Source organism: Morone saxatilis, unplaced genomic scaffold (assembly GCF_004916995.1).
Source record: "Morone saxatilis isolate NCDOM2014 unplaced genomic scaffold, NCSU_SB_2.0 Contig7, whole genome shotgun sequence".
NCBI classification, from domain to species: Eukaryota; Metazoa; Chordata; class Actinopteri; family Moronidae; genus Morone; species Morone saxatilis.
This window is the reverse complement of record NW_023340246.1, coordinates 9,822,940-9,846,537: the sequence shown is the minus strand read 5'-3', so window position 1 is coordinate 9,846,537 and position 23,598 is coordinate 9,822,940. Positions and strand designations below refer to the sequence as shown.

General features: G+C 39.7%; 1 protein-coding gene across 1 annotated transcript in view; it reads right to left on the bottom strand.

The window, feature by feature from the left end:
- The window catches only part of nbas (NBAS subunit of NRZ tethering complex), a 138,189-nt gene that overhangs the window by 22,426 nt on the left and 92,165 nt on the right, over nt 1-23,598 (bottom strand). Inside the window, exons 45-48 of the mRNA XM_035679126.1 lie at nt 22,941-23,165; nt 18,569-18,759; nt 14,896-14,985; nt 13,693-13,876 (exon numbers count right to left, since the gene is read on the bottom strand). Of these exons, the coding sequence (XP_035535019.1) occupies nt 13,693-13,876; nt 14,896-14,985; nt 18,569-18,759; nt 22,941-23,165 (690 nt within the window). The remainder of the gene's footprint in view (nt 1-13,692; nt 13,877-14,895; nt 14,986-18,568; nt 18,760-22,940; nt 23,166-23,598) is intronic.

Here is a 23,598-nt window from a genome sequence, read left to right as displayed (position 1 = left end):
TAAACAGCTCATTAAAGGTCCAACATGTAACATTTAGGAGGATCAATAGTTAGAAATTGAATATAATATTCATAGGTGTAGTGTATAATAAGAATTGTTGTTTTCATTACCTTAGAATGAATAAATCCACACTAGTCCTTTAAAGACTATCACAGCACTGCCATCCAGTATAACCGCTCACAAACTCCAAACACCAGCAATCTACACCTTATGTTAAAAAAAAAAAATACAGTGCCAATAGGGACATAAACTAAAGTATTAGTTTGCTAAATTTGTAGTAGTGTCACCTTGATCAAATGTAAGCCTACAAAACAGAAATCATCTTTTATTCCATTAAAAACATGCTTTTTGTCCTTTTTATTGTGCATTTTACACTAATGTTAACACCTAGTAAGGCTACAATGCAGGTTACAGAATACAGAATAGCGGGGTCTTGCTTGAGGTCAAAACTCTGCAGAGCAATTTTGTCATTTTGTCAACATACCAGTACTGGTGTTTCCATCTCATCTCACACATATAGGACTGTTATTTGTTAGTAAATGAATGCTGTCTATGATGCTGAAAGGCTTCTCTGAGGAGTACAACGGGTCTCACACCATGGCTTGATAAACTGGTTGGTTGACTGTCCTTTGTTGTCCTGTCATGCCAAACAGTGGTTTATGGCACCCAAGCAAGCCTGACAGAAATGTACTGCGTTTTAGATTGATTTTCAAATTCAAATGGCTACTAATATACTGCATGTGCCTTTTAAAATGTTCATCAAGGTCTGTTTTGTAATTTCATTTATATATTTTCACAAAAACAGATTAAAAAAATGTATTACTATGAGTGTATCAGCTTCCCTTTAGAGTTATTTTTGTCCAAGCGCCAGCTGGGTAATTGTATGATGCTACGGAGAAACCGTAGCATCATACAATTAAGATACTAAATGAGAAAACCGGGATCAAAGTGTCAGCCAGTATGTGCAAATTAGGGCCTGCTTGAAAAATTTCACCCCACTTGTAATGAGAACCCTCCTCCAGCCCTGATTAGATAGACACGCTTTCAGTGTCTGAGGTTGAGTCAAAACAGATAATGGCCAATTTGTTAACAGCAATACATATTACATTAAATAACCACAACGGGCGAAATTTATCTTACTTTTCATTAATCTTAAATAAACTACACGTGATCATTCATAAGAATTGAATATTAGCTGACAAAGGTCTGTTTGCATACTTTCCATCACTAACTAATATATAACATTAGTTATACATCCTAACTAGTAAGAGTGCTTGATTGATCGATCGCTCACCGATCGCAATCGGTCGATATTGGCTCTAATTACTTTGATCAGCGATCTCTATAAAAGCTAATCAGTTAAAATACCTAATGTCTGTTCTCTGCGACACAGGAAGTACAAGCATTTAGCAAAAGTGAGTTTTTTGGAAACTAAAGAAGGACATTGTCAACCTTGCGAGGCAGCGGGACTCGCGAGAATCCATCCTGTCAGGCTTTAATCTATGTGTTTGTGGCCAAACTACGTGATACCAGACCAATCAGCATCCTTTGGCAGCTACAGGGTTGGGCACACAGAAGGTTAGCATAAATGCTGCTAGCATCAGTTACATCAGAAGTGGAGACTATTTCTTCATTGAAAGAGGAGCAAAGAACTGAACTGAAGGCTTTTCTAAATGGAAAATATGTTTTTGCTCTTCATCCCAACTGGAGTAAGAGTTTGACTACGTTATATAGTTTATTGATCTGATTGGTTGAAGTTCCCCCTTGACAGATGGTAAAAGAAAGATGCTTCATTCAATCACCTGCCGAGTAGTTTTTGAAAGTGCCTGTCTTTCCAACAACGACCTGATGGTTTTGTGTAACAAACCATCTGGTGCAGGTTAGCAGTTTAGGACTTTGTTTTAATTTACCTCAAATCAGACAATTTCACATGAAAATAAAAGAAGATTACATTTCCACCAGGACTCAAATCACATACTGTTTAGAGGGTTGAGGGGTAATTTTTGACAGTTTCAACCAAATGCATGCTATGAGATTGAGGTGTACCAAAACTCATGTATTTGGATCAATCATTTAACACAAATTGGAAATATTCCAACAGTGTTGCTTTGCATGAGGTTCTGAAGCAGGTGACTTAAAGCCACAGTGCCCACAATTAAGACTTGTGACTGATCTCAAAATGCTATAAATGACTTTTTGGTACAGCACACAATGTCCAGGGCTCCCAGAGTCTGTTTAAATAGACAGTGACTATTTCAGCAAAGGCTATTTATTTAAGATGGGAGGCAATTGTTTTTATAATATTCTGACTTAATGATTACAGTCAAGATGAGAACATGTCCTTAGCAGCTCAGAAGATTTCAGTGGTTCATCAATCAGGTATGTTTGCATTTTGCTGCAATTAATCAAACCGACATGTTGGAATTAAAACAGAAAACCTGAGATATTTCTAGTCTGGAGAAGTTGAATACAAACAGCTCAATCATTCACAATCAGCAGGGGATGTCTGAGCAATAACTCACAGCACTTATGAGACACGACAATCAGTGCTGCTGGTCAAGTTGAAGTTTGTTTGAACTTTAATAATGGCCACTTGAACTTTTAACATCAATAAGTCTCATCAGAGGTTCATTTTAGAAAGCTCAGCCTCTATGTCTGCAGTTACAAAACATCCTCTAGCTGGAACTGCCAATGGATCACACTGTTAGAACACAGGCTCACAATTTACAGACTATATGATGTTTAGTAAGTAAAATGTTGACAAAGATCACAATCTTAATTTAGCTTGTTAACATGCTTAGAAAGATTGACCTAATGGAGATGTAAAATCAAGGCAAAGTCTCAAAAGCAAAACTCACAACAACAAATGTTAACCATATTCTCATGGCAATTCAGATTAAAACAAAGACCTTTGTCCACACATTATACAACTGAATAATAGCCTATTTCTCACATTCTAAATGAGGCAAAACATTTCAAACACACACTTTAACTGCCTAGAATGTAATTTGAAAGCACTTTTAGGTGAAAACTGGAAGCCTATCCAGTATTGACGGCTTCAAAACAAACCAGTCATGAAGAATTCATATGAAGCATCTAAGTAATAGAAAAGGACACTTATATTACCACTTTTTCAGGCAGAAGCAATGCAGGAACACGTGTAAACAGGCACACACACATTTATGTGGTCAGTACAACTCAATAAACCCAACTAAAGCCCCATTTACAAAACCATGGCACACACATGCAGAACACATCATGTCTCCATAGCCGTCAGGAGTTGACCCTATGACAGACTTGTTAAGGCATGTTGAACACATCATCACCTCTGTGTGTAACACTGTAGTAGACAGGTTAATGATCAGTGTTACCATCACTGTCTGTCTTGACAGCTCTCTCCCTCTGACTCGTCTCATCGTATTACCACTGCCAATCATGATGGCAAGTGGTATCAGTCCCACCTTTCTATCAAATGAATAAATAAATGGAAGATAGCATTTTTTATTAAACATTATGACATGGGAAATGCTCCAGAGTCATCATTTAATGGCGTCAGTTTGCTAGATTAAAATGGCCATCACCCAAGTCTTTCTTCAGGTAACTGTTTTCTTAAGGTTTTACAAAAAAGATTGTCTTGACTTGTTGTAAATTACTTGATGTTAAAATGTCCTCCCTCCTGCTATAGTGAATATTTTTTGTAAATATTTCATTAAAGGTCCAGTATATAATACTTGGGAGGATATATTGCCAGAATTGGAATATAATATGCATAACTATGTTTTTATTAGAGTATAACCAACTGGAAATAAGAATTGTTACCTTTTGTTACCTAGAATTAACTTTTTTTTTTTTATCTACAGAAGCCACGGGTGGCCTACCATGGAGTCTGCCATGTTGAACCGTCATGTTTCTACAGTAGCCAAGAACAGACAAACCAAATACCAGCTCTAGATAGGGCCACTGACCACCATAGTTACTCCTTCACGCTTGGAAGGGGAGGGTGAAGCGAGGGAGTTGCAATCTAATAAATTAATTTAAATGTAATACATTTTCACATGTGATCTAAACTGCAGCAAAGTACATAGATTCGACTAGATAAGAGTTATGCTACTGATTAGCGTGTCGAGAGCTGGATTTTATTTCTCCAAAATGATTGCTGCTTTATTTATGTGGAATAACAAACTGAATTACTAAGATGACAGTCAATAAAAATGGCCAGTGTTCATTTACAGATAACAGCTAAGGAAAAATCAAAGAGTCAATCTAGATTTCGCTGTAGCTAAAGCTTGTTGTGGCTATCTCACCAGCATGTATTCACTTGATATAAGGTTACTGTTTTTGCTTTAGCTGCCTGTGTCTTTGTAGCAGGAAATGTAGGTTCGATAGATCAGTTATAAGTAGGCCTCCTGCAAATATTATTAACATTTATAAATTATAAATTTGTATTTTTATGTTTACAGAAATTATATATATTTCTATGGCATGATCATTTATATGGTAAAACACATGTCAACAGATTTAGATGTTGGTCTTAACTCAATGTTGATCAAATATGTAATTTCTGTGTGTTGTGCATTTGAGGGCTGCATAGCAGTCAGATAAATAAAAAAAACAGAGTAACCCTGACAGCAAGTCTAGAATAATGTCATTATGACGGTTAATGACTACTTGCATTAATCAGAAACGTGGTTGCTAACTTAAAACAACAACAAAAACAATTAAGATGCATAAGTTATTATTTTTTCAGGGAGTTTTTTAATCTTGATAAAACATCTATTTAAAAATATGTGTGACACCCAGTCAAAATAATGTGACACGTGAGAGCGTTAACCTCTCTGAGTTGAGTCAAAGATGCATTGTTTCTTCCTGAATTTGTATGAGCCATTAGTTAAACGCAAGTGAACTTTTGCCCCCATCAACAAATCTGCCTCATAATCTTCTCTGTGACTTGGCAATTACCTCAGTCCTTGACCTGAGAGACAGAGATGGGGAAGAGAGAGGGGGGGGTGAACATGGGATGCGGGCATGTCAGTGTATTGGACTGGGAGTGCCTGTGGAGCCATGGGATCCAGAGATCTCTGTGTCTGGCCTTTACTGAGTGCGCTCCGAATGAGCTCATCAATATTCATTGACCCGCTCCGGCTAATGTCCCCAGCGACAGGCAGAATAAAGTTGCAGAGGTCGCACACTTCACAAGGAGAGAGAGAGGTGGGGAGAGCGAGGGAGAGAATGAGCGATGCTGAGGAAGTATGCAGGGATGATAAGAGGGCGCAGGTTTCAGACAAAATGAGAGCAAAGAGAAGCAAACACCAAAAGGGCAAAGCCTCTGGGCCTGTAGGGGGTTAGGGAGTTATTACGAGTTGAAAGTGCAACACATGAAACATGCAGAGGAACTATAAGCGCAGAGATAAAGACACGCATGCCTGTGGAGAACAAACAAATGAACACACACACACACACACACACACACACACACTTGTGCATGCAAAGTATGACATGACAAGATGAGTGCAATGACAAACAAATACAGCTTCTCTAACCTCTCCCTCTATTTGTTATGCTTTTTGTTGCTCTCTCCTTGTAGTCTGGGGAAGATCTACGCTGTTTAACATGACACCTGAGTATACAGAATGGTACACGCCTCAAGAGGGGAAGAAGAGTAAGATAAGAGACCGAAGACAAAACACAGAAGGGGAGTGGTTAGAAAGGATGAGATCAAGGTTAGGAGGAAAGAACAAGCTTGTAGCTTGAAACCATCTTGACACACAGACATCAATATCAAGCACACACACATAAGCAGCCTTTAAAGTATATTTTAATATTAAACCCATTTGTGCCAACACTTCAACCTCTTCTTAATCATGCATGCGTATAGGGGACTGCTGAATATTCAAGATGTGAGGAGAGGCCAAGGAGAAGGGAAGATACTAAATGATGTTTGCACTGACACACACACACACACACACAAAAAAACCCTACATGACCAGACACAGAAACACATGCAATTTCTTAAGATGAGTATCAGTTAAATTCCTTCAATTACACACAGTTAGAGCACGATTTGAGATGTAGATGTGAGGGGACGGTTATGCTCAGATGCACACACATATACTCCGGCTGAATAATGCCAGTTGAAATAAAGTCTTTACCTGGTGCTACAGCTCAGCAAGATCGTGCCAAAGGAGATGATGGTGCAGGAGTGCCCCCACTTCATCTCAGATTTTGCCGTCTTTCTCATCTGGCTCTGTGCTGCCCACTCCTATCACTTCAACTGTCCTCGGGCTCTTTTCTCCTTATTTCTCTTCTTGTCTGTCTCCCTCTCCACATCCCCTCTTTTCTTGTTTATTTTATTACACTGCCTCCTCTGAGGTGTTTTTTGACTGAATCATCAGCGATCCCACCGAGATGACAAAGTGTTGTGCTCTTCTCTCCTGGCTCAGAGTTAAAAAAAAGAGCATAAATAAAGTTTTCGAAAAGAGCCGAGGGGGATAGATAAAAGCTGCCAAAACAAGTGGAATTATAGCTGGGGCTTGGCTATCACGACAATGACCCCCAACCTGTTGTATTAGAGTGTGGCCATAAGATAGCTTACTCAACCCCATCACATTTATTATTTATCTCCTTGGAAAGACACCCTGCTCTCTCTCTATTCTTGTATAACCGTCTCCCTCCAGTCCAGGCTCATTCACTTTCATCAAACAGATCTTTCTCAGCTTCACTGTCCAGCTTCTCCTCTCCAAACTGCCTTCACCTCTGCAAAGCTCGGCCATTTTTTTTCACACAATCCCTGATGGGACAATTCTTGACGTTCCCTTCCAGTTTTAAACTTTTTTAACACTGAATGATGACAGCCCCTCTGCCAATTTGTCAATATATAACATGTGAGTGTGTGTGTGTGTGTGTGTTTGTGCACCAGAGGGGCAAAATGGCAATGGTCAACTGCAGACCATACATATTGTTCTGTCAACCAGCACACACCCACTTGTGTTTCTGTTTGTATTCCTGTCATATCAAACAAGTACTGTAGTTACAACAAAATGGTGTGCCAGTCATCTGTGCAGTTATTTTTTTCTTCTTCCATTGTTATTCTTGGATGTCTGTCAGGAGGCTGACACATATCTTGTCGATATGGTTTTGCATTCTTCAAACCGTGGCCTTAATATTTAAATATACAGGTAGAGTGGGATGTGTATGGCAAGAGGGGAGAGGCACACAGGCATGAACACATATAATAAATGCATGAACACTCTTTGAAACTCAACACACTTCAAACATCCACAGTTCTTAAAGCTTTTAATAACTCATGTAAGAAAGTTCAAAACAACCGCGTGTGTGTGTGTCGGCTGTATGCCAACGCATATAGCACAATGCACGATTACATCGTGTCCAGAAGGCAAATAAAAAATTTAGAAAATGTAATACTGTATAGAAGTAAGCTTGCAGAGTGATCTGAATAACAGTCAAACAGTTTTGTGATGCCCATGGGTCAGTATGTGGCTCGCGCATACATAACGAAGTACTCCATCCCATGTAACTTTGCATAAAACCAAATCTGTCCAAAGCAGACATGTGGTAGGAAACAAGAATAAAAAATGAAAAAGAAAAAAGCGCTGACCTTGAAGATTATTTTTGTGCTTCTATTGCCTTCATTTGATACGAGCAGCTTGAAGAGGGACAGGACAGGAGGGAGAAAGAGGGGTGACTCAGCCTTTGTACATGTGGCATGTGCTCTACCAGGTGAGCTACCGGAGCACCTTGTGTCTGTCTGAAAAGTTAAACCTTGATCAAATCTAATCTTCAACACAATTTTCAAGGAAAATGAAAGGTGAAATGCCTCGGGAAAGTCAAATAAGAGCATGGTCTGGGTTAAAGAGTGGGGTCCGGAGGCTGTGTAACAGCAGACTGGAGGTTGACAGAGTGCAGCTACAGAGCTTGCTATGCTCAGCTCAGTTCATCCATATTAGATAGACGGCGCATTTGCTTTCAGACTGTCACCTCTGTGTCTGTGAAATGCCATAAACAAATGACCGTAAGTATATTGTTATTAGCGACATAAAGGCCAATCGCACACTAGACACACACAGACAAAACAGACCCCCTGATCTTGACAGTGGTGACATTTGGACGCCCTGCTGTTATGAATAATCATTCAAAATGAAGTCACAAAATCTATCCCTGGCTTCACCTCTCACTCCCTCCCTCCCTATTCTCCCATATCAACCCCCCCTCTTCCTTCCCTCTACCTAAATGTCAGCATTTCAATTGGGCTCATTAATACCTCCCGTTTTAGGTGTCTCTGTGTGTGTGCCTGTGTAGTGTGTTGGGACGCTGTGGGAGGGATGAAGGATGATGTATTGGAATGGTAAGTGGCCTGTTGTTCTCTTTTTGTGTTTTAATACCATCTCTAAACCTTTCTCTCTCTCTGTTTGTCTCTGATCCATCATTATTTCCCCCCCATCTCTCTAATTCTTTGTCTCAGTTTCTCTCTGATCCATCATCGCTGGGTGTGTGCGAGGCAGCGGCTGTGAATCATGCAATGGCCTTTCCACTGACACGGCCTGGCCTGACCCAGTCTGGACACCACTGGGCTAAACAGCATCCATCATAATAGCATTCATCTAGTCCTATCACAGGCTGGCATGCTGGAATGCATGTGTCTGTCTGGGTCTATAATACAAACCCCACACTGTATATGGATGAGGATGTATGGACAGAAACATGCGGACTGCATGAAGGCAGGGGGGGGCTTGGACAGTCAATGTGAAAAAACTACAAGACTTTTCAGATCCTAACAGACGGTGAGGATCTGAGGATTTCTTGACATACTGTCAAAGAGGCGTGTGCACAAGGCGATGAGGCAAGGATGGAGGATTACACAGTAAGTGAATCAGATGTGTAGGAATACACAATGTAGTCTTGAAACAAACACAACCGGGTTATCAGGAGACTGGAAAACAAAGAGAGAGCTGTTGAAGCGATCACCTTTGAGCTAAATCAGCTGTGAGAATCAGATACCATATACTGACTTCAAATTCAGTGAGGACATAGTAATGCCTAGTAATTCTATGAGTTAGCCATGTAAGCTTTCGGAAATCATTTAGGTCAAACTGTTAAGAACCTGCCTTTCATCCAATGTCAGTTGGGATTGGCTCCGGCCAACCTGTACTTAAAGCAGCTAAAATCAATAGTTTAGAATACCAACGGACAGACTCACTACGTATAATGTGAAAGAGTTCGTGCCAAACAACTGCTAGCTGGAGAACATAGTTGATTTAGCAGCTAAAGAGCCATATATTTCACTCAGTTTGACCAAAAAAAGAGCTAAAGAAGAGTGAAAATTGGACTTGGCCAGACACACGACTCTGTATGAGTGTTCAAATTGCCTTGTGTATGTTGGACGTGAAAATATATAAGTTTGTTAACAAGTTTTTCATTTCAACTCGACAATAGTGGTAATATGTCAGTGTTGTGTTTCCTGCTTATTTCAGTTGCTCCTCCGTGGCTAAAAAATCTGTTATTGCTAGTTTAAAGGGACAGACATAAGGTGGTTTAAATTTAGTCCCTGGTGATACGGATGCATAGGCATTAGTTCAGCAAGCCATGCTGTCAGAGATCTGAGAACCTGCTGGCAGCTTATCAGACAATGAACAACAACAAACTGAGACAACTGACAAAGACATATTTAGTGTATTATTTACATACAGTACATACTGCAAAAGCTGTTACCTATTGGACAAAGTTATAATAGTAACTCCAAGTTTATAAGCTTATTCACCTTGCCTTGAGATCCAGTGCCTAGGATTTTGTGTTGTCTAGCGGTGTAGTTGTTAATAGCAACTCCGTCACTTCACCTTGCTCTTTAAAAAAGCTAGTAGTTTCTACCTAGCAGTTTCCCTGAGTTTTCAATCTTTGTGCTAAGCTAAGCTAACTGGTTGATGGCTGTAGCTTGATGTTTAGCATGCAGTCATGAGAGTGGTATCAATCTTTACTATTCATTTAAGGGCTTCTGGGCAGAGACACAAACATGAGGTCTGAGAAGAATGTTAAAAAATCAGTAATTGAAAAAATAAAACATTTTATTCTGCTATGACGGATAAAATAAACATTTTCTTTGGCTTGAAGTGTTTTTCTAGTTGACCCTATTTGCTGCTGTTCATTTTGGTCTGACAAGCTGCCAACTGCCTGGATGGGCTCCAACCACAGGACTCGCAGACTGAGCTAATATTAGAAATCCATATCAGTAGTAAGCACTGTAAGTCATATCACCTTTTGACAACAAAACTAATCCTGTTGTATTGTAAAATAATATCTGCTTGTCTTCTCTGCCAGAAGGTCAGCAGTCAGAGTCAGGTCACTTCAATAGGGCAGATGAAGTCAGATAGAGTAGTAATGGCACAATGTCACAGCAGACCAACATTATCATTTGTGTGTGTGACTTGTTTTTCCACATAAACCTTAGTTAGTATTCAGAGTCTGCATTTTCAGAACCTCGCCTAATTATTTGCTTTTTAGCTCCCTTGTTGTGTTTTTAATATCCATACATCTACATCAATCTCTTGCCTGTTTTAAAGAAAAACAGATGAATATAATGCAATCTAGCATAATGTCTGTAATTTATCAATGACAATTAACCAGTAGTACACCGAAAGGGACAAATGACAGCAATTTTGATCCTGAATAATTACTTGATCAATAAAAACTTTGAAAAAACAACCTGTAGTTTCATCCCTTCTAATCTGATCTCTCTTGATCAATTAACCAATTTCTATTTCATGCTCAGTCTTGCAATTACTAAAAACACTTTTGAAATTTTAGTTTCCTTTCTCTTAATAAAAAATATTTAAAAAATTATGTTTGATGTCCCTAGCGAATCTGTGAAATACTTTTTTCTGCCCTCTTTTGATTCATCAATGACATTTTACTGTTGATACTGAGGAGAGACAGAAAGAGAGGAATACAAAGAGAGGTAGAGTTATACACTGCACATCAGAGACAAGCAGACATACACAGACAGAAGGAGAGAGAGGGAAAGGATTCATTTCTAAGATCAAAGCGACGTTTTCTTCATCCTTGTTTTTCAGTTACATCTCTTTCCTGAATTAAGACACCCAGCGTGTATATACAGCATTTCTGAGAATGTGGGTGCTTGTATATGTACATGCATATTAAAGCATGGACACGTTTATACATTGTACAGCTGTGAGTGTATTGTGTGTGTGTGTGTGTGTGTGTGTGAGTGCATATAGCCATTTTGCAGCTGTCTTTGATCGTAGGCGACAGTGCTAATCAGGCGCCTTTGTCAGAACAGCAAATAGACAGCGACGGAAAAAGGGAAGATGAGAGAAACTCCAACTTAAACATACTACTGGTATCAGTTTCACTCACAAACTGTGGCTTGACAGCATGGTTGTCATGGAAATCACAGCAGGCAGTCTCCGTGTATATGTGTGTGCGCAGAAGTGTGTGTGTACTGCACAGGAGGGTTGACTATGCAGTGAAACATGGATACAGTAGTTTATGTGTGTAAGTGTGTGTGTGTGTATGTCTCTCGGGTAGCCTGTGGGACACAGTTAGAAGGGAGTTGTGCTGATTAGTTAAGGGACCAGGAGGAGAGAAAGGGAACAATACCAACTCATTCCTTCCTTCTCCCCCCCCTCGTTGTTTCTATCAGTGTCTGACTTTTTTTTCTCACAGTGCACCACTTCTCTCTCCTCCTCTTCCTCTACTTCCCTCTCTCTATCTGGTTGTAAGCCAACGTGATGAGGTCAGACTGGGGCACCACCACGTCTCTGGCATGGCCCCGGGGGGACCAGCATGCTGCCACAAGTGCCAGCGTTGCTTACGGGTGGCTCCATGAGCCTAGCCAACTTGATTACTGTGCCAGTGCTTTCAGCCGGGTAACAGCCAGCGAAGACAATGAAGTGTCGCTCCAATTAGGAGGCAAAATGTAATAAATTAAAGAGTGTGTGCTCGAACGTGTTTGTTCATGGCTTTGAATTTGTGTGTCAGTAGAGATGTGGTTATGAAAAATCTTTCCAACAAACAAAAAATTTGACTTACTAAAGCTGAATGAGACATTTGCCTACAAAAAAAACCCTGCTCACACATTTATAAGCCTTTCGGTTGCCTTAAGGAGAGACAAGAGAAAGAGAGAAAATGGCACTTCATCCAAAATGAGTCCCGCTCTTTATCTTTTACAAGATTAATTAACTGATCCCTTGGATGTACACTCCCTTAAGAGCGCACGTGTGAGTGTGTGTTTCATCAGAGCCTGCCAAATGTCGAGAGTGCACCCAATTAGTTAGAGTCCGGGCCCACACACCTGTCTACCTGCGCTGACAATGGCCCACGGCTGCGCGCTTACATTTACACATTCATTAACCAGCCCAGGCCATTAATTAGTCAGTCAGGAAACGTAATGACTAGCCACTCAAGGGTAGGTTACACCAGGAAGGGGGGAGGACGCAGGCAAATATACGCATGTGCAAACGCTCAGCATGCTAGAACCTAAATACTCCACATACTGTGTATTAAACACTACAGCAAAAATACAGAGGATTTAGAAATGCTTACAAGCATTTATGTGTCGACGTGTGTTGGTTTTACATTTACATAGACAAACAAACTAATTTATCTCCATTTATAAGCCAAAAAGACTGCTGATCAAGATCATCACTTACACTTGTAAATAAGTACAGTACCACGAGGTGTTTCTGAAGAGCTGTTTCGACTCATCCAATTTAACATAATGTTTTCTTTGCACTAATGACCCATTATGATGGTGTGTTGCTATAGTCTTATGAAGGCTGTTTGTTAGAATAAGATCACATATGTTTACTCTTAACTGGTTCTATAAATATAATACTGTTTGCAAAGGTCTTCAACACCTGTGACAACTGAAATACCTTGAGAAATGTTTCTAATGAGCCATCATGAAGATGCATGAGCAGATCATATTCTGAAAACTCACAATTTATTTTATAAAGATTAGCAACGTAGTTTTTTTTAGTTAGTTTAGTTTTAGTTTTTTTTAGTTTTCTTTTTTGTTTTGTAATTCATGGGTCAAATAAACCACAATCATGATCTCAGCTCTGTAGTGTTAGCATCAACTTTAGCAGCAACAGCGGTAAACAGACTTTAACTGCATCTTACTTATCCCTTCAGCAGACCACCTTTTACGTTGTTTAATGCCCATTACCTTACATGATGGGAATGTACACCGATCAGCAACATTATGAGCACTGTGGGTGGGATATATTAAGCAGCAAGCGAACATTTTGTCCTCTTTATGTTTGTATTAGAAACAGGAAAAATGGGCAGCGTGAGGATTTGAGTGCCCAGGTTGTCATAATCGGTGTATATGTCAATATTCATGTTTCATGATGGGATGATTGAGTAGTTTATCCACCCTCTAAGCGTCTTCACTACCTCATTTCTACTCTGTTCTCCATCCACTTATCTCTTCTCTCCACCCATCAATTTCTAGTACCTTTTCAAAATGTATTGCCCAGCATTTAATGTTATGACCTTGTAGAAAAGAAAAGCCATAGCCTCCTTCAGATCAAGTACCAGTGTTCTGTTTTTGAGTGCTTGGGATTAAACTTTTTTCTAAAGTAATGTACTTAAAATCTCTCACATTTGCACTTTGTGAGCAAGCGACTGAAGAGTCATGGCTGCTTGTATGTGTGTTACCTCTCTGTCCTTGAGAACAGCCTGAGTTCTGTAGAGCAGCAGAAGACGAACGTCACTGTCTTGGAGGCTGAAGTTACTCTCCAAGATCTGCAGCACGTCGATCCGAGGCCGCACGGGCAGTGACGCGTCTCCGCAGAATGGATGCAACCAAGACAGGAGGTCATCTGAAGTCACTGCACCGTTGCTAGAGGAGGAGGGTGAAAAGGACAGCAGTCAGAGTGAGGCAGAGATAAAGAGACAGAGATAGAGAGGTTAGTAGTAGATTCTAGTGGGTTCTTCTAAAAAAAAAATAAAAATAAATCTTATGTTATCAAGTGGTCATGAACCTAATATAAGCTTCTTTTTTTTTGGCTTATCTTTCGCAAGGCTGAAAAATGACTTGAGAAATGAAAAACTTGCCAAGAAACATGTTTACCACTACAAAAATTCAGTTTTTTCACAGAAACGCAGATGTCTTCCAAGCCTGAAAATGTGTTTATTTCTAATGTTCTAGCTAGCGAACTATCCAACTTAGATCTGAAATGATAAGTCAATTAACCAATTAGTCAATTGATAGAAAATTAGGCAATTTTTTTGATAATATGTTGACCGTTAAGCAAAACAATAAATAAAATAAATTCCCTGGTTTCAGCTTCTGAAATGTGGGGATTCGATGCTGTTGATCGGACTGTACGATGAATTTGAAGAAGTCACCTCAGGCTTAAGGAAAGTGTGAGCTTAGAGTATAGCTCCTCTGACAGGCAGCAAATTAGGACTCATTTTGTCATACATCAATCGTTTTACTTTGTTTGGCTGATGGTCACAAAAGAGCTGACCAGGGTATAACAGGTGCCTTCAAAATGCTGTCAGCTCAAAAAAAGCTACCAGATAGGTTGGCAACTATCAAACAGGCATTTTACTGGGATTTGACACTCAGCAGGTGCTAATTTTGAGGCCCTGAATAGAGCTGAAAAGAGGCATTGAGAGCAAAGAGACAGAGGAAGAAAAACATCTTTGAAGTGTGTGTGATTTATGCATCAAAAACAAAACACAATTTTAGAATTTTGGATAATGTACACATGCTTGGGGGTGGAATTATCTGACCTTCTCCTCTATGAGGATGATTTAGTTTACGGACAGCAATAAATGCTATCAACAGAAGGTTTCCACAAATACAGTGAGACAAAAGTGTGTGAGGTTTCTGTGTGTGAGTAGAGAACCTACCCACTCTGGACACTGTTGTGCACAGCGGTCACCATGGCCTCCAGGACCCTGAGGGGTTGTGGGTAATTTGTCAGAGCGTCTGGGTCTCCACTGAAAAACACACATCACCACAATCATCTTACATAATATGCTAATTAGGATTAGATGTTCAAATTACCACAATACAGAAGGACAACAACTGAGAAAGAAAATCAAAGGCTCTTCTTCTCAGGGACAGCGTTAGTTAAAAACATGTCTGGCAGCGATTAAATGTTTGAAACGCAGCTTTGTAAAAATTAACCATCACAAAATGATTTAAAGTCCTAAAGACATTTAGTAACAGAAAAACATTTAAACCCGACTCCAACATTACAAGCTCATCAGCTCTGTGAGTATGTTAGTGAAAAACACCAGAATATATACTAATTTAATCATTTAACACTGATAAAAGAGGCTTCTCTTTTCAAATGAAGGTGTAAATGGGACAGGTTTAATGGAACATAATAGTAAGTGAGCTTAAAAAAGGTGATATGTGATCTTTTCTGCAGCGTCATTAGTGTATTTCCTGCTGTGGGTTCTGCTGCAGTGTGTGAGTGTGTGAGTGTGTGTGTGTGTGAGCGTGTGCGTGTGTTTGTGTGTGTGTACACTGTATGTTGCAAGCGGAGAGCCATTTTTCACAAAGACAGAAAGGGGGAAAAAAAAGGGTGATTTCCCCTGACTCAACTCCCCTTTGCTGCTGGGCTCATGCGAGTACACACACACACACACACACACACACACATATATTCAACACACATTCATGCACAACATACAAATGATCTGGCAAAAGGTGGAAAGATGACGCAGCATTTTTTTATTGCATTTTACCACTTAGATTTTCTCTTCAGAGACGCACAAACACAGAATAGTTATGACAGATACAAAAGATGGCCATTAGTGTGAGGCTCAGGTATGCCTGCTGCGCCAGACTGAAGGCTTTGAGAGAGCCAAAAACAAGACCGGCTCATTCATACCTGCCAAACACAATGCCTCGAGAAAGCCCTGCAACAACAGACACACACAACACACACGCACAGAGCCATACTTGAATGCATAAAGGGATAATCATATGCAAGAGCACTGAGTGACACATTCAAGGGAAAGAATGCCTCTAGTAAATACATAAGAACACACACATATGCATGGACACAGACTGAGTGTGTGTGTGTGTTGCTGTGGGAGCCGAGTGAGATCTGGAGGAGAACAGCTGTATTAGGCTGCATTAATTATATGAAGATAATGAATCAGAGAAAGGGGAAGAGCGTGCACATGCAGCACAGAGTGTGTGTGTGTGTTCATCAGGAATATTGCCTACATGTCTACTTAAATACAAACGTGTAAGTGTCTGTGCATGTGCACATTTATTTCCTTGTGTGTGTGTGAGTGTGTGTGTGTGTAAATTGCAGGTGCCATCTATCTGCACCACGCGCCATTGAGCAGCCATAAAGAAGCAGGAAATGAGGCAGGAATATAATCAAGGCGATTGGCACTCATTTATCAAGCCAATCAGATGGCCCGATGACATCTGGCCTCGTCAGTAAAACTGTGCTCCTTGGTCCGTCATTATTAGCACACATAAATACTGGACATAAAGGGCATAAAGGACAAATATAAAAAAACACTACTCTGAAAATAAGACTTCCATTAAAAGGTCCAGTGCGTAGGATTTAGTGACATCTAGTGGTGTAGTTGATTGCAACTCACTCGCTTCAGCCTCCCTTTCCAACATTGACGGAGAAACTATGGTGGCCATGAGACTAGCAAAAAAACGTATGCATAAAGGGAACTATATTGAAATTTCATTCTACAACCTTGCATTAGAAACGACAATAAAATGATCTTGAATCCTTGAAACATAGAGGTTCAACATGGCCTCCATGGAAGGCGACCCATGGCGTCTGTACATAAAATGTCTCCTTCTATGGTAACAAAAACGCAACAATTCTTATTCAAGTGATCATACACTAATTCTGCAATTTCCCAGCTTGGGATCAATAAAGTATATCTATCTATCTCTCTCTCTATCTCTCTATCTATCTCTCTATCTATCTAATGCCTATGGAAAACATACCTATGAATATTATATTCCATTTCTGCTGATAGAGCCTCCTAAATGTTACACACTGGACCTTTATGCATATTTTAAATGAAAGCAACCTGTTTCTTAATATCAAAATATGTAGTTTTTGGATGTAAAGTCGTACAATATTATGTATTTTCCGTGGCCCGAACTTTGCAGCTTTGCAGACATGTCGGGGTGAATCATCTCTCCATTCCTTTTGAATGCAGGGAGCAGAAAGACACCAATAAAATGCTTCAAGTCCAACTCCCACAGGCAACTACTGTAGATTTAATTCAACACTTCAGGCATTTTTTTGACAGTGTTTTCCCACCAACATGCTGAGCCCAAAGTGGACCAATATACAGTATTTTTTCAGATAATAACCAACAGAGATCGAGTAGTAGGTGGTTGGTTCTGGTGGCCTTCAATATTTTAGAATATACACACCATAAAGCCCGCTTTTGAGGTGAATATAGCAAGCTCCTCTTAATCTGACTTGTTTTAAGAGATACATATATTTTTATATACAGATGTATGTAATCTCACCAGACAGGTATGAAAGGGATTCTTGTAGATGATAATGTTGTTTGACAAGGCATGACAGCGAATCTAAGAGAGATTAAAATAAGGAAAAAGGGAAACACGTACTAACCTGACAACTTGATTTTCCTCCTGCCTTTGTTAGCTTTGTCACAGTGGGTGGTATCTTTACTAGCACAAGCCTACAGCGGTGTGCTATTATTATTAATCATTTTTCTGAACAACTCAGGGTTTTAGAGGGGGCCTTGTAGTGTGCATTGCCATTTATGATTCATAACCCAGTGAGAAGAACTGTGACATCCACAAATAAACACTAGCTTCAGAAGCAGGTGTACATTTTAAAGTTTTCTGACTCCTGAAGAAGAAGATGCTTTTTTTTTTGATTTTAGCAAATTGATGGTAAGGAATTTGGTAACTGCAGTGGTGTGGCAGTGCAGTGTTAACCCATCTTCTCTATACAGGCAAGTGTATATATGTATATGTATATATATATTCTATGTAAGAATATAGTTGTGTAGTTTAGACTTGAAATCTAGACTTAGAAGTTGAATTATGTTAATATATACTATATACTATATATATATATATATACTCAAGTATGTGTCTAATAAAATATGGAAGGTTTTGCTTTTCTAATTTAAATGTCTTATTTTGTTAAAAAATGTAAATGTGTGAAACGTGTCTTTTGTGCATAAAAGTCTTGCTTTCACAGCCAACTTCTAATTTTTTTTTGTGTATGGATTACGTGTCAATTATTGAGCTTTAGAGGTGCTGGTAGGTTTATTATTGAACTTTAGAGGAAGCCAGACCTGCAGTTTCCCCCTGCTTCTGCTCCATAGTTAGTGCACAGACATGAGAGTGTTATCGATTTCCTCATCTGTGTCCGCAAGAAAGCCAAAGAAGTGTGATTTCCAAAATGCTGAATAACTCTTGTGTACAACCAAGCTTCTCTTGTACATGTTGTCAGTTGGAAGATTTTGTGTACATGTGTATTGACAAGACTTGCGTTTATGTTTTCTTGTATCATATTGTGTATGTTGAGTGAGATAATACCTGAGTGCGGCTGCTACTCTCTCCACTGCGTCATGAAGCACCGTTTTAACAGACAGGTCTAGGGGTCCAACAGCAACACGCAGAAGCTCCCCAATGCGCTCCAGAGGTTCCCCATCGGTTGCCATGGTGACTGCCAATTCGTGCACTTTTGACCTTTCCGATCGGGACAAATCATAAAGTTGACTGTAACGCTGGAATACAGAAAGACAACAAGAGTGATTGGAGTGCAGTCATTTTTGACCTGACAGGGACTATTCCACTATTACTACTTCACAACATAAGACACAAGTTCACAGCCTTTGTCAAAAGTTCTAAAATATTTGGAAAAGACAAATAGAGACAAACAAATAATAATGTGAGATGGCAGAAAAGAGAGGGGGGAAAAGCAATATTTCAGAGAATTTAAGGGGAAAATAAAGGCAGTCAGTAGTAGTGCAGTGTGGTGTAAGAAGTGCTAAGTTTGGTGAGTGAAGTTTGTTGTTGAGGGCTATGTTCTCTACAGGTATTAACCCAGAGGGCAGCACTGGCCTGAACCTGTTCACCCTCCTCCACTGTCCTGCTTTTGCTTTGCTCGTTTCTCTCTCTTCCAATAAGAAACGGATAAAAATCTCAATCTGAGGAGTCATAAATGGTATTTGGTTGTGTGTATGTGTGTGTCAGTCCATTTGTGTGCAATTAACTGGATGTGTGCATATTTAGGAAAAAGGAAACTTGAATGGAAATATATGTAATTATTACATATTATTTCCTTGTCTTATAAACGTAAAAGATTATCTTCAATTCAGATCTGAATTTTCTTTAAATCTCTTTGTTTTCTTTGTAAACTCTTTAATTTCTCCCTTAGTGTCAAAACTCTGAGTCATTAGTCATTAAACTGGTGCTATTAATGTGTAATAAGTTGATTAAGGTGCAATACCCAGGTCAATGTGCAATACACTTAGTTATTATGTTATTCTTGTAATTATTCAATCATTCCTTGTAATTATCTATAACTTCTGCAAGCCACAATCTCAAACTCATTACTATTTCATTTCTGTCACTGTCATACTGTGGAATAGGTTTACAATACATTTACGTGTATATAGGCTCTTATTATCTTATTATATCTCTTAGGCTCTTATTATATTTCTATTTCCATGCTTATTTTTATTTTTACTTTTACTTGTATATACCTATACATATATTTCTATTCTGTATATTGTGTTAGATATTTTAATATAAGTATTTTTTCTATTCTTTAACGTGTGAGTAGAACAACTGTAACAAACAAATTTCCCCCCGGGGATCAATAAAGTATTTCTGATTCTGATTTATTGTATTCTTCCATACGCGTAACTCTCACATTTGAGAAAAAGGTTAGGTACACAAAGGGCTATAATTTCTGTTCAAAACCTATGTCTTGTGGCAGCTGTAAAGAGATGAGGTCTGAAGGTGGTTGGCACTCTTCATTGCAGCAACCAAACAACACACTTGTTGAACCTAGTGGTCTCTCAAGAGCTTGAGATATAGGACTTCCAAAGCTAGCAGATAGCAGCAACTCCACAGTAAATGGACTAAAGTATCAACAGGCAAAATAATCTGCAGCTAGGTACTGTCATCACAGAAGTGAAAACTTGGGGGTGTGATGCACAGTAATGCTAGTAATGCATAGCTGATACTGCAAAATGTTGCTTTTTGCCAGGGGAAGGACAAGAAACAATGAATTGTTTCTGCATCATGTATCAGTTTGGTGTCTTAAATACCACAGGATTGCAGACTTTTAGAAAACAATCTGTGTTTGACATTTGGTAATCCAGCCAATACTGTCTTTTTTAGATCTGGAAAAGGGTTATGATCTTTGCATCCAAAATATTCAATGAAATGTGCTGGGAGAGAGCTCTCGTTCAGTCCCTGTACACTCTGAGCAAGACATCGACATTCTTGGAATAAAGTCAAGCTCAATCAGAATTGGCATTGGACTCAGACAAGAGTGCCCTTTGTCACCTCTCCTGTTTGTAATATTTATTGACAGGATATTCAGGAAGGGGTATTGCTATTCATATGATATATGATATTTCTGATATATGGACATCATATATTCATGACATATGATATTCATATTCTATTCATTGGCAGATCATCAAGGCCTAGCTGAAGACTGAAGAGTGTCTTGTTTGGGTGGTATCACTGCTTTTAGTAGATAGTGTCCACTCTGCAGCTGAGGGTGCTGCACCCTGAGAGTCAAGTTTAAGACCATGGAAAAATGTAGATCTTTGGGTGTTATTCATGAGTGATCGAGACTTTAAGTGCCAATTAGGGAATGGGTGTGGTGAAGACAGAGCTGGGCTATAAAACTAAGCTCTCAATACTCCTATCCTCCTACATGCGGCTATTTTCTGCAAGGTGGCCGGTTTCACCAAGAATAGCTTGATGAGGTGGTTTGGGCATTTAATCGGGATGCCCCTTTGCTGCTTCCTTTTATAGGTGTTGCATAGACGGTGGGGGAAACTCAGGGGTAGACCCAGGTCATGAAGGAAGAGCTGGAAGAGGTTTATGAGGAAAATGACATTTGGGCCTCTCTGTGTGCCCTTGTGCCAACACAAAGTGTATCAGACAAAGGATTTTAAAATCAATGAATGGAGTGATAGATGGATGGATATTTGCCTGGTATCATAGGGGTGAAAGTGCCAACCATGAATCTTGATGTCCCCATTCCCCATGCCCTCTCTCCCCTTATTTCCTGTAATCTCTCTACTGTTACCATCAAAGAAAGGCAAGAAATTGCCCAAAAGATCATTATTTCTAAAAACAAAGGATGTAATTGTGCATGCTACAGCACTATAAAGACTAATCATCACAGGTATAGTATTTATTCATTGTACATTATAGAAAAGGAACATGGGACGGTTTTACCACAGAACTTATATTCTAATTTGTCCACAGCACAGTTATATTTTTCAGCACTATTCTCTGGATACTGACCCATTCCTTCCCAAAACACTATACCAATGTACCATATACAATATCCGCAGTATGTAATTTAGTGTCCTTGTGGCAGGTCTAGGCGCTTGTGGTGGATTCCTCTATCCACTATTATTTCCAGCAGATGTTCACGTACACTTGATAAATGACCGCAGTATAGCCAAACAGAACCTACAGGGCTCCTTTTATCTATCTTTCCCTACCTATCTGCCCTTTTCTGGTTCTTATATCCTTTTTATCTATCTCCAAGGATACAATCACTTCCTGCACCAATATAATAGAAGTTACTTTGTAGAGGTTGGACTGTGTGTGTATTTGTGTGTGTGTTGTGTGTACCTGTGACTTTAGCCTACAGCTGTGCTTTGTAATGCTTGTATCATCTTAGCTATTACAGAGGGTATGTGCTTTTAATCACAGATAAAACAGGGGCTAAATATTATAAACCTGTACAGTGTTGGGGTCACAAATTACCAGTTTTTATGGGTATCTCATGGTCGCATAGCAACACTCTCTCTAGCCCCACATTCATTTTGTGCATACACACACACACAGACACACACAGCCACAGGGAGGTGACAGTGGGGTAAGTCAGTGTGACTTTGCTTAATGAGATACAGCATGGTGTATGTACTGTATATACGGCCATGTGGCCGTCTCATTTGAAACAGCAGCCCATAGATTTACATTAATATACCCTTGACCAGTCCCACTGAGGCTGCGAAGAGCTTAGTCGAGCAGAACCACCCCAGAAATATACAACACACACACACACACACACACACAAGTAGATACGGACACAGCGTGTATATCCAGCTAAAGGTGACCCCACGAACAGGCAAGTGAACAGGATGCGTGTGTGTTTCAAACGTGGTGAATGACTCACTTAATCTAAAAGAGTTTTGGAGAATGACTATTGAGTCAATTTACCTGTTAATTAAGAAGAAGAAAGACAAAAAATAACTGTCTCTTGTAGATAGGCATTACAGTATGTCACAGTACATTATCATTAAGTAGGTGATCGGCTTTATCCAAATTAAGAATTCTGCTCTTCCAGGAATAAAAAAAGAGACTATAATTTGTTATATGGTCTGTGGATTAATACGTTTAAAAAATTGGGTGTAGTTTATCAGTTTTTAGTGAGCAAGCACATGAGATTTAGCAGCATATGATTTACAACGACTATCCATTTAAGCTTTGAACTGATCATTCAACAGAGTTTATGCTTATGCACCGCCGTGAATCACTGCAGCAAACGCTGTGGGTCTATGTCCACACTACTTGACATTTACATTGAACAACGGGGAAATATATGTTGAACTTTGTGTGTTCTTTTAACCGTTTAATCATATACCACACATTTACAGAAAGAGGATTTCTCACGCTAAAAAAGTGTCTGGCAAATGGGGTCTACCTGCTGGCTGTCTCTGAGTGACAGAACGAAGGCATGGCTCAGGGTGTCCAGGTGGGCCTGTGATTGCTGCAGGTGTGCTAAAGCCTCATCAAAAGTCATCCCTACTGGGTCTGTCCCTTCCTGCTCCCCGCTACCGTCGCCTCCTCTCTTCTTGCTCTTCTCGCCCAGCTGGCGCAGGGCTTTGGTGGCTCGCTTTATCACCTCCGACCTCGTCTGGATGCTCAGCTGGAGACAGAACAGGATGGATGGAGGGAACAGAATAAAGAGAGAGAGGGACGGGATACGGAAAGCAAATCAAATTGAGCGAAGAGAGGGAAAGAGAAGTGCACGACTTATGTTCATTAATCTCAAACTTAACATTTTGAAGAGAGGCAGGTATAACCCAATCTATCTGCAACGAAATACCACCAAGAACTTAAGCAGCATGTGTGTGTGAGAGAGATTCTAGCTGGCAGGCCTGGTGTAATTGATTCAGTTCAGTAAGAGCAGGTTAACCATTCATGGAGAGAAGAGAGGGCTTTTGGCTGTAGGACATTTTACCTCTCTCGCATGGAAGCACACAGGCGCTGACAGGCCCCCCACACACACTTTCACACCAAGAAGACACTTAAATCATCCAACTTCACATTTTCAGCTACCTCAGACACATGCTACTCAT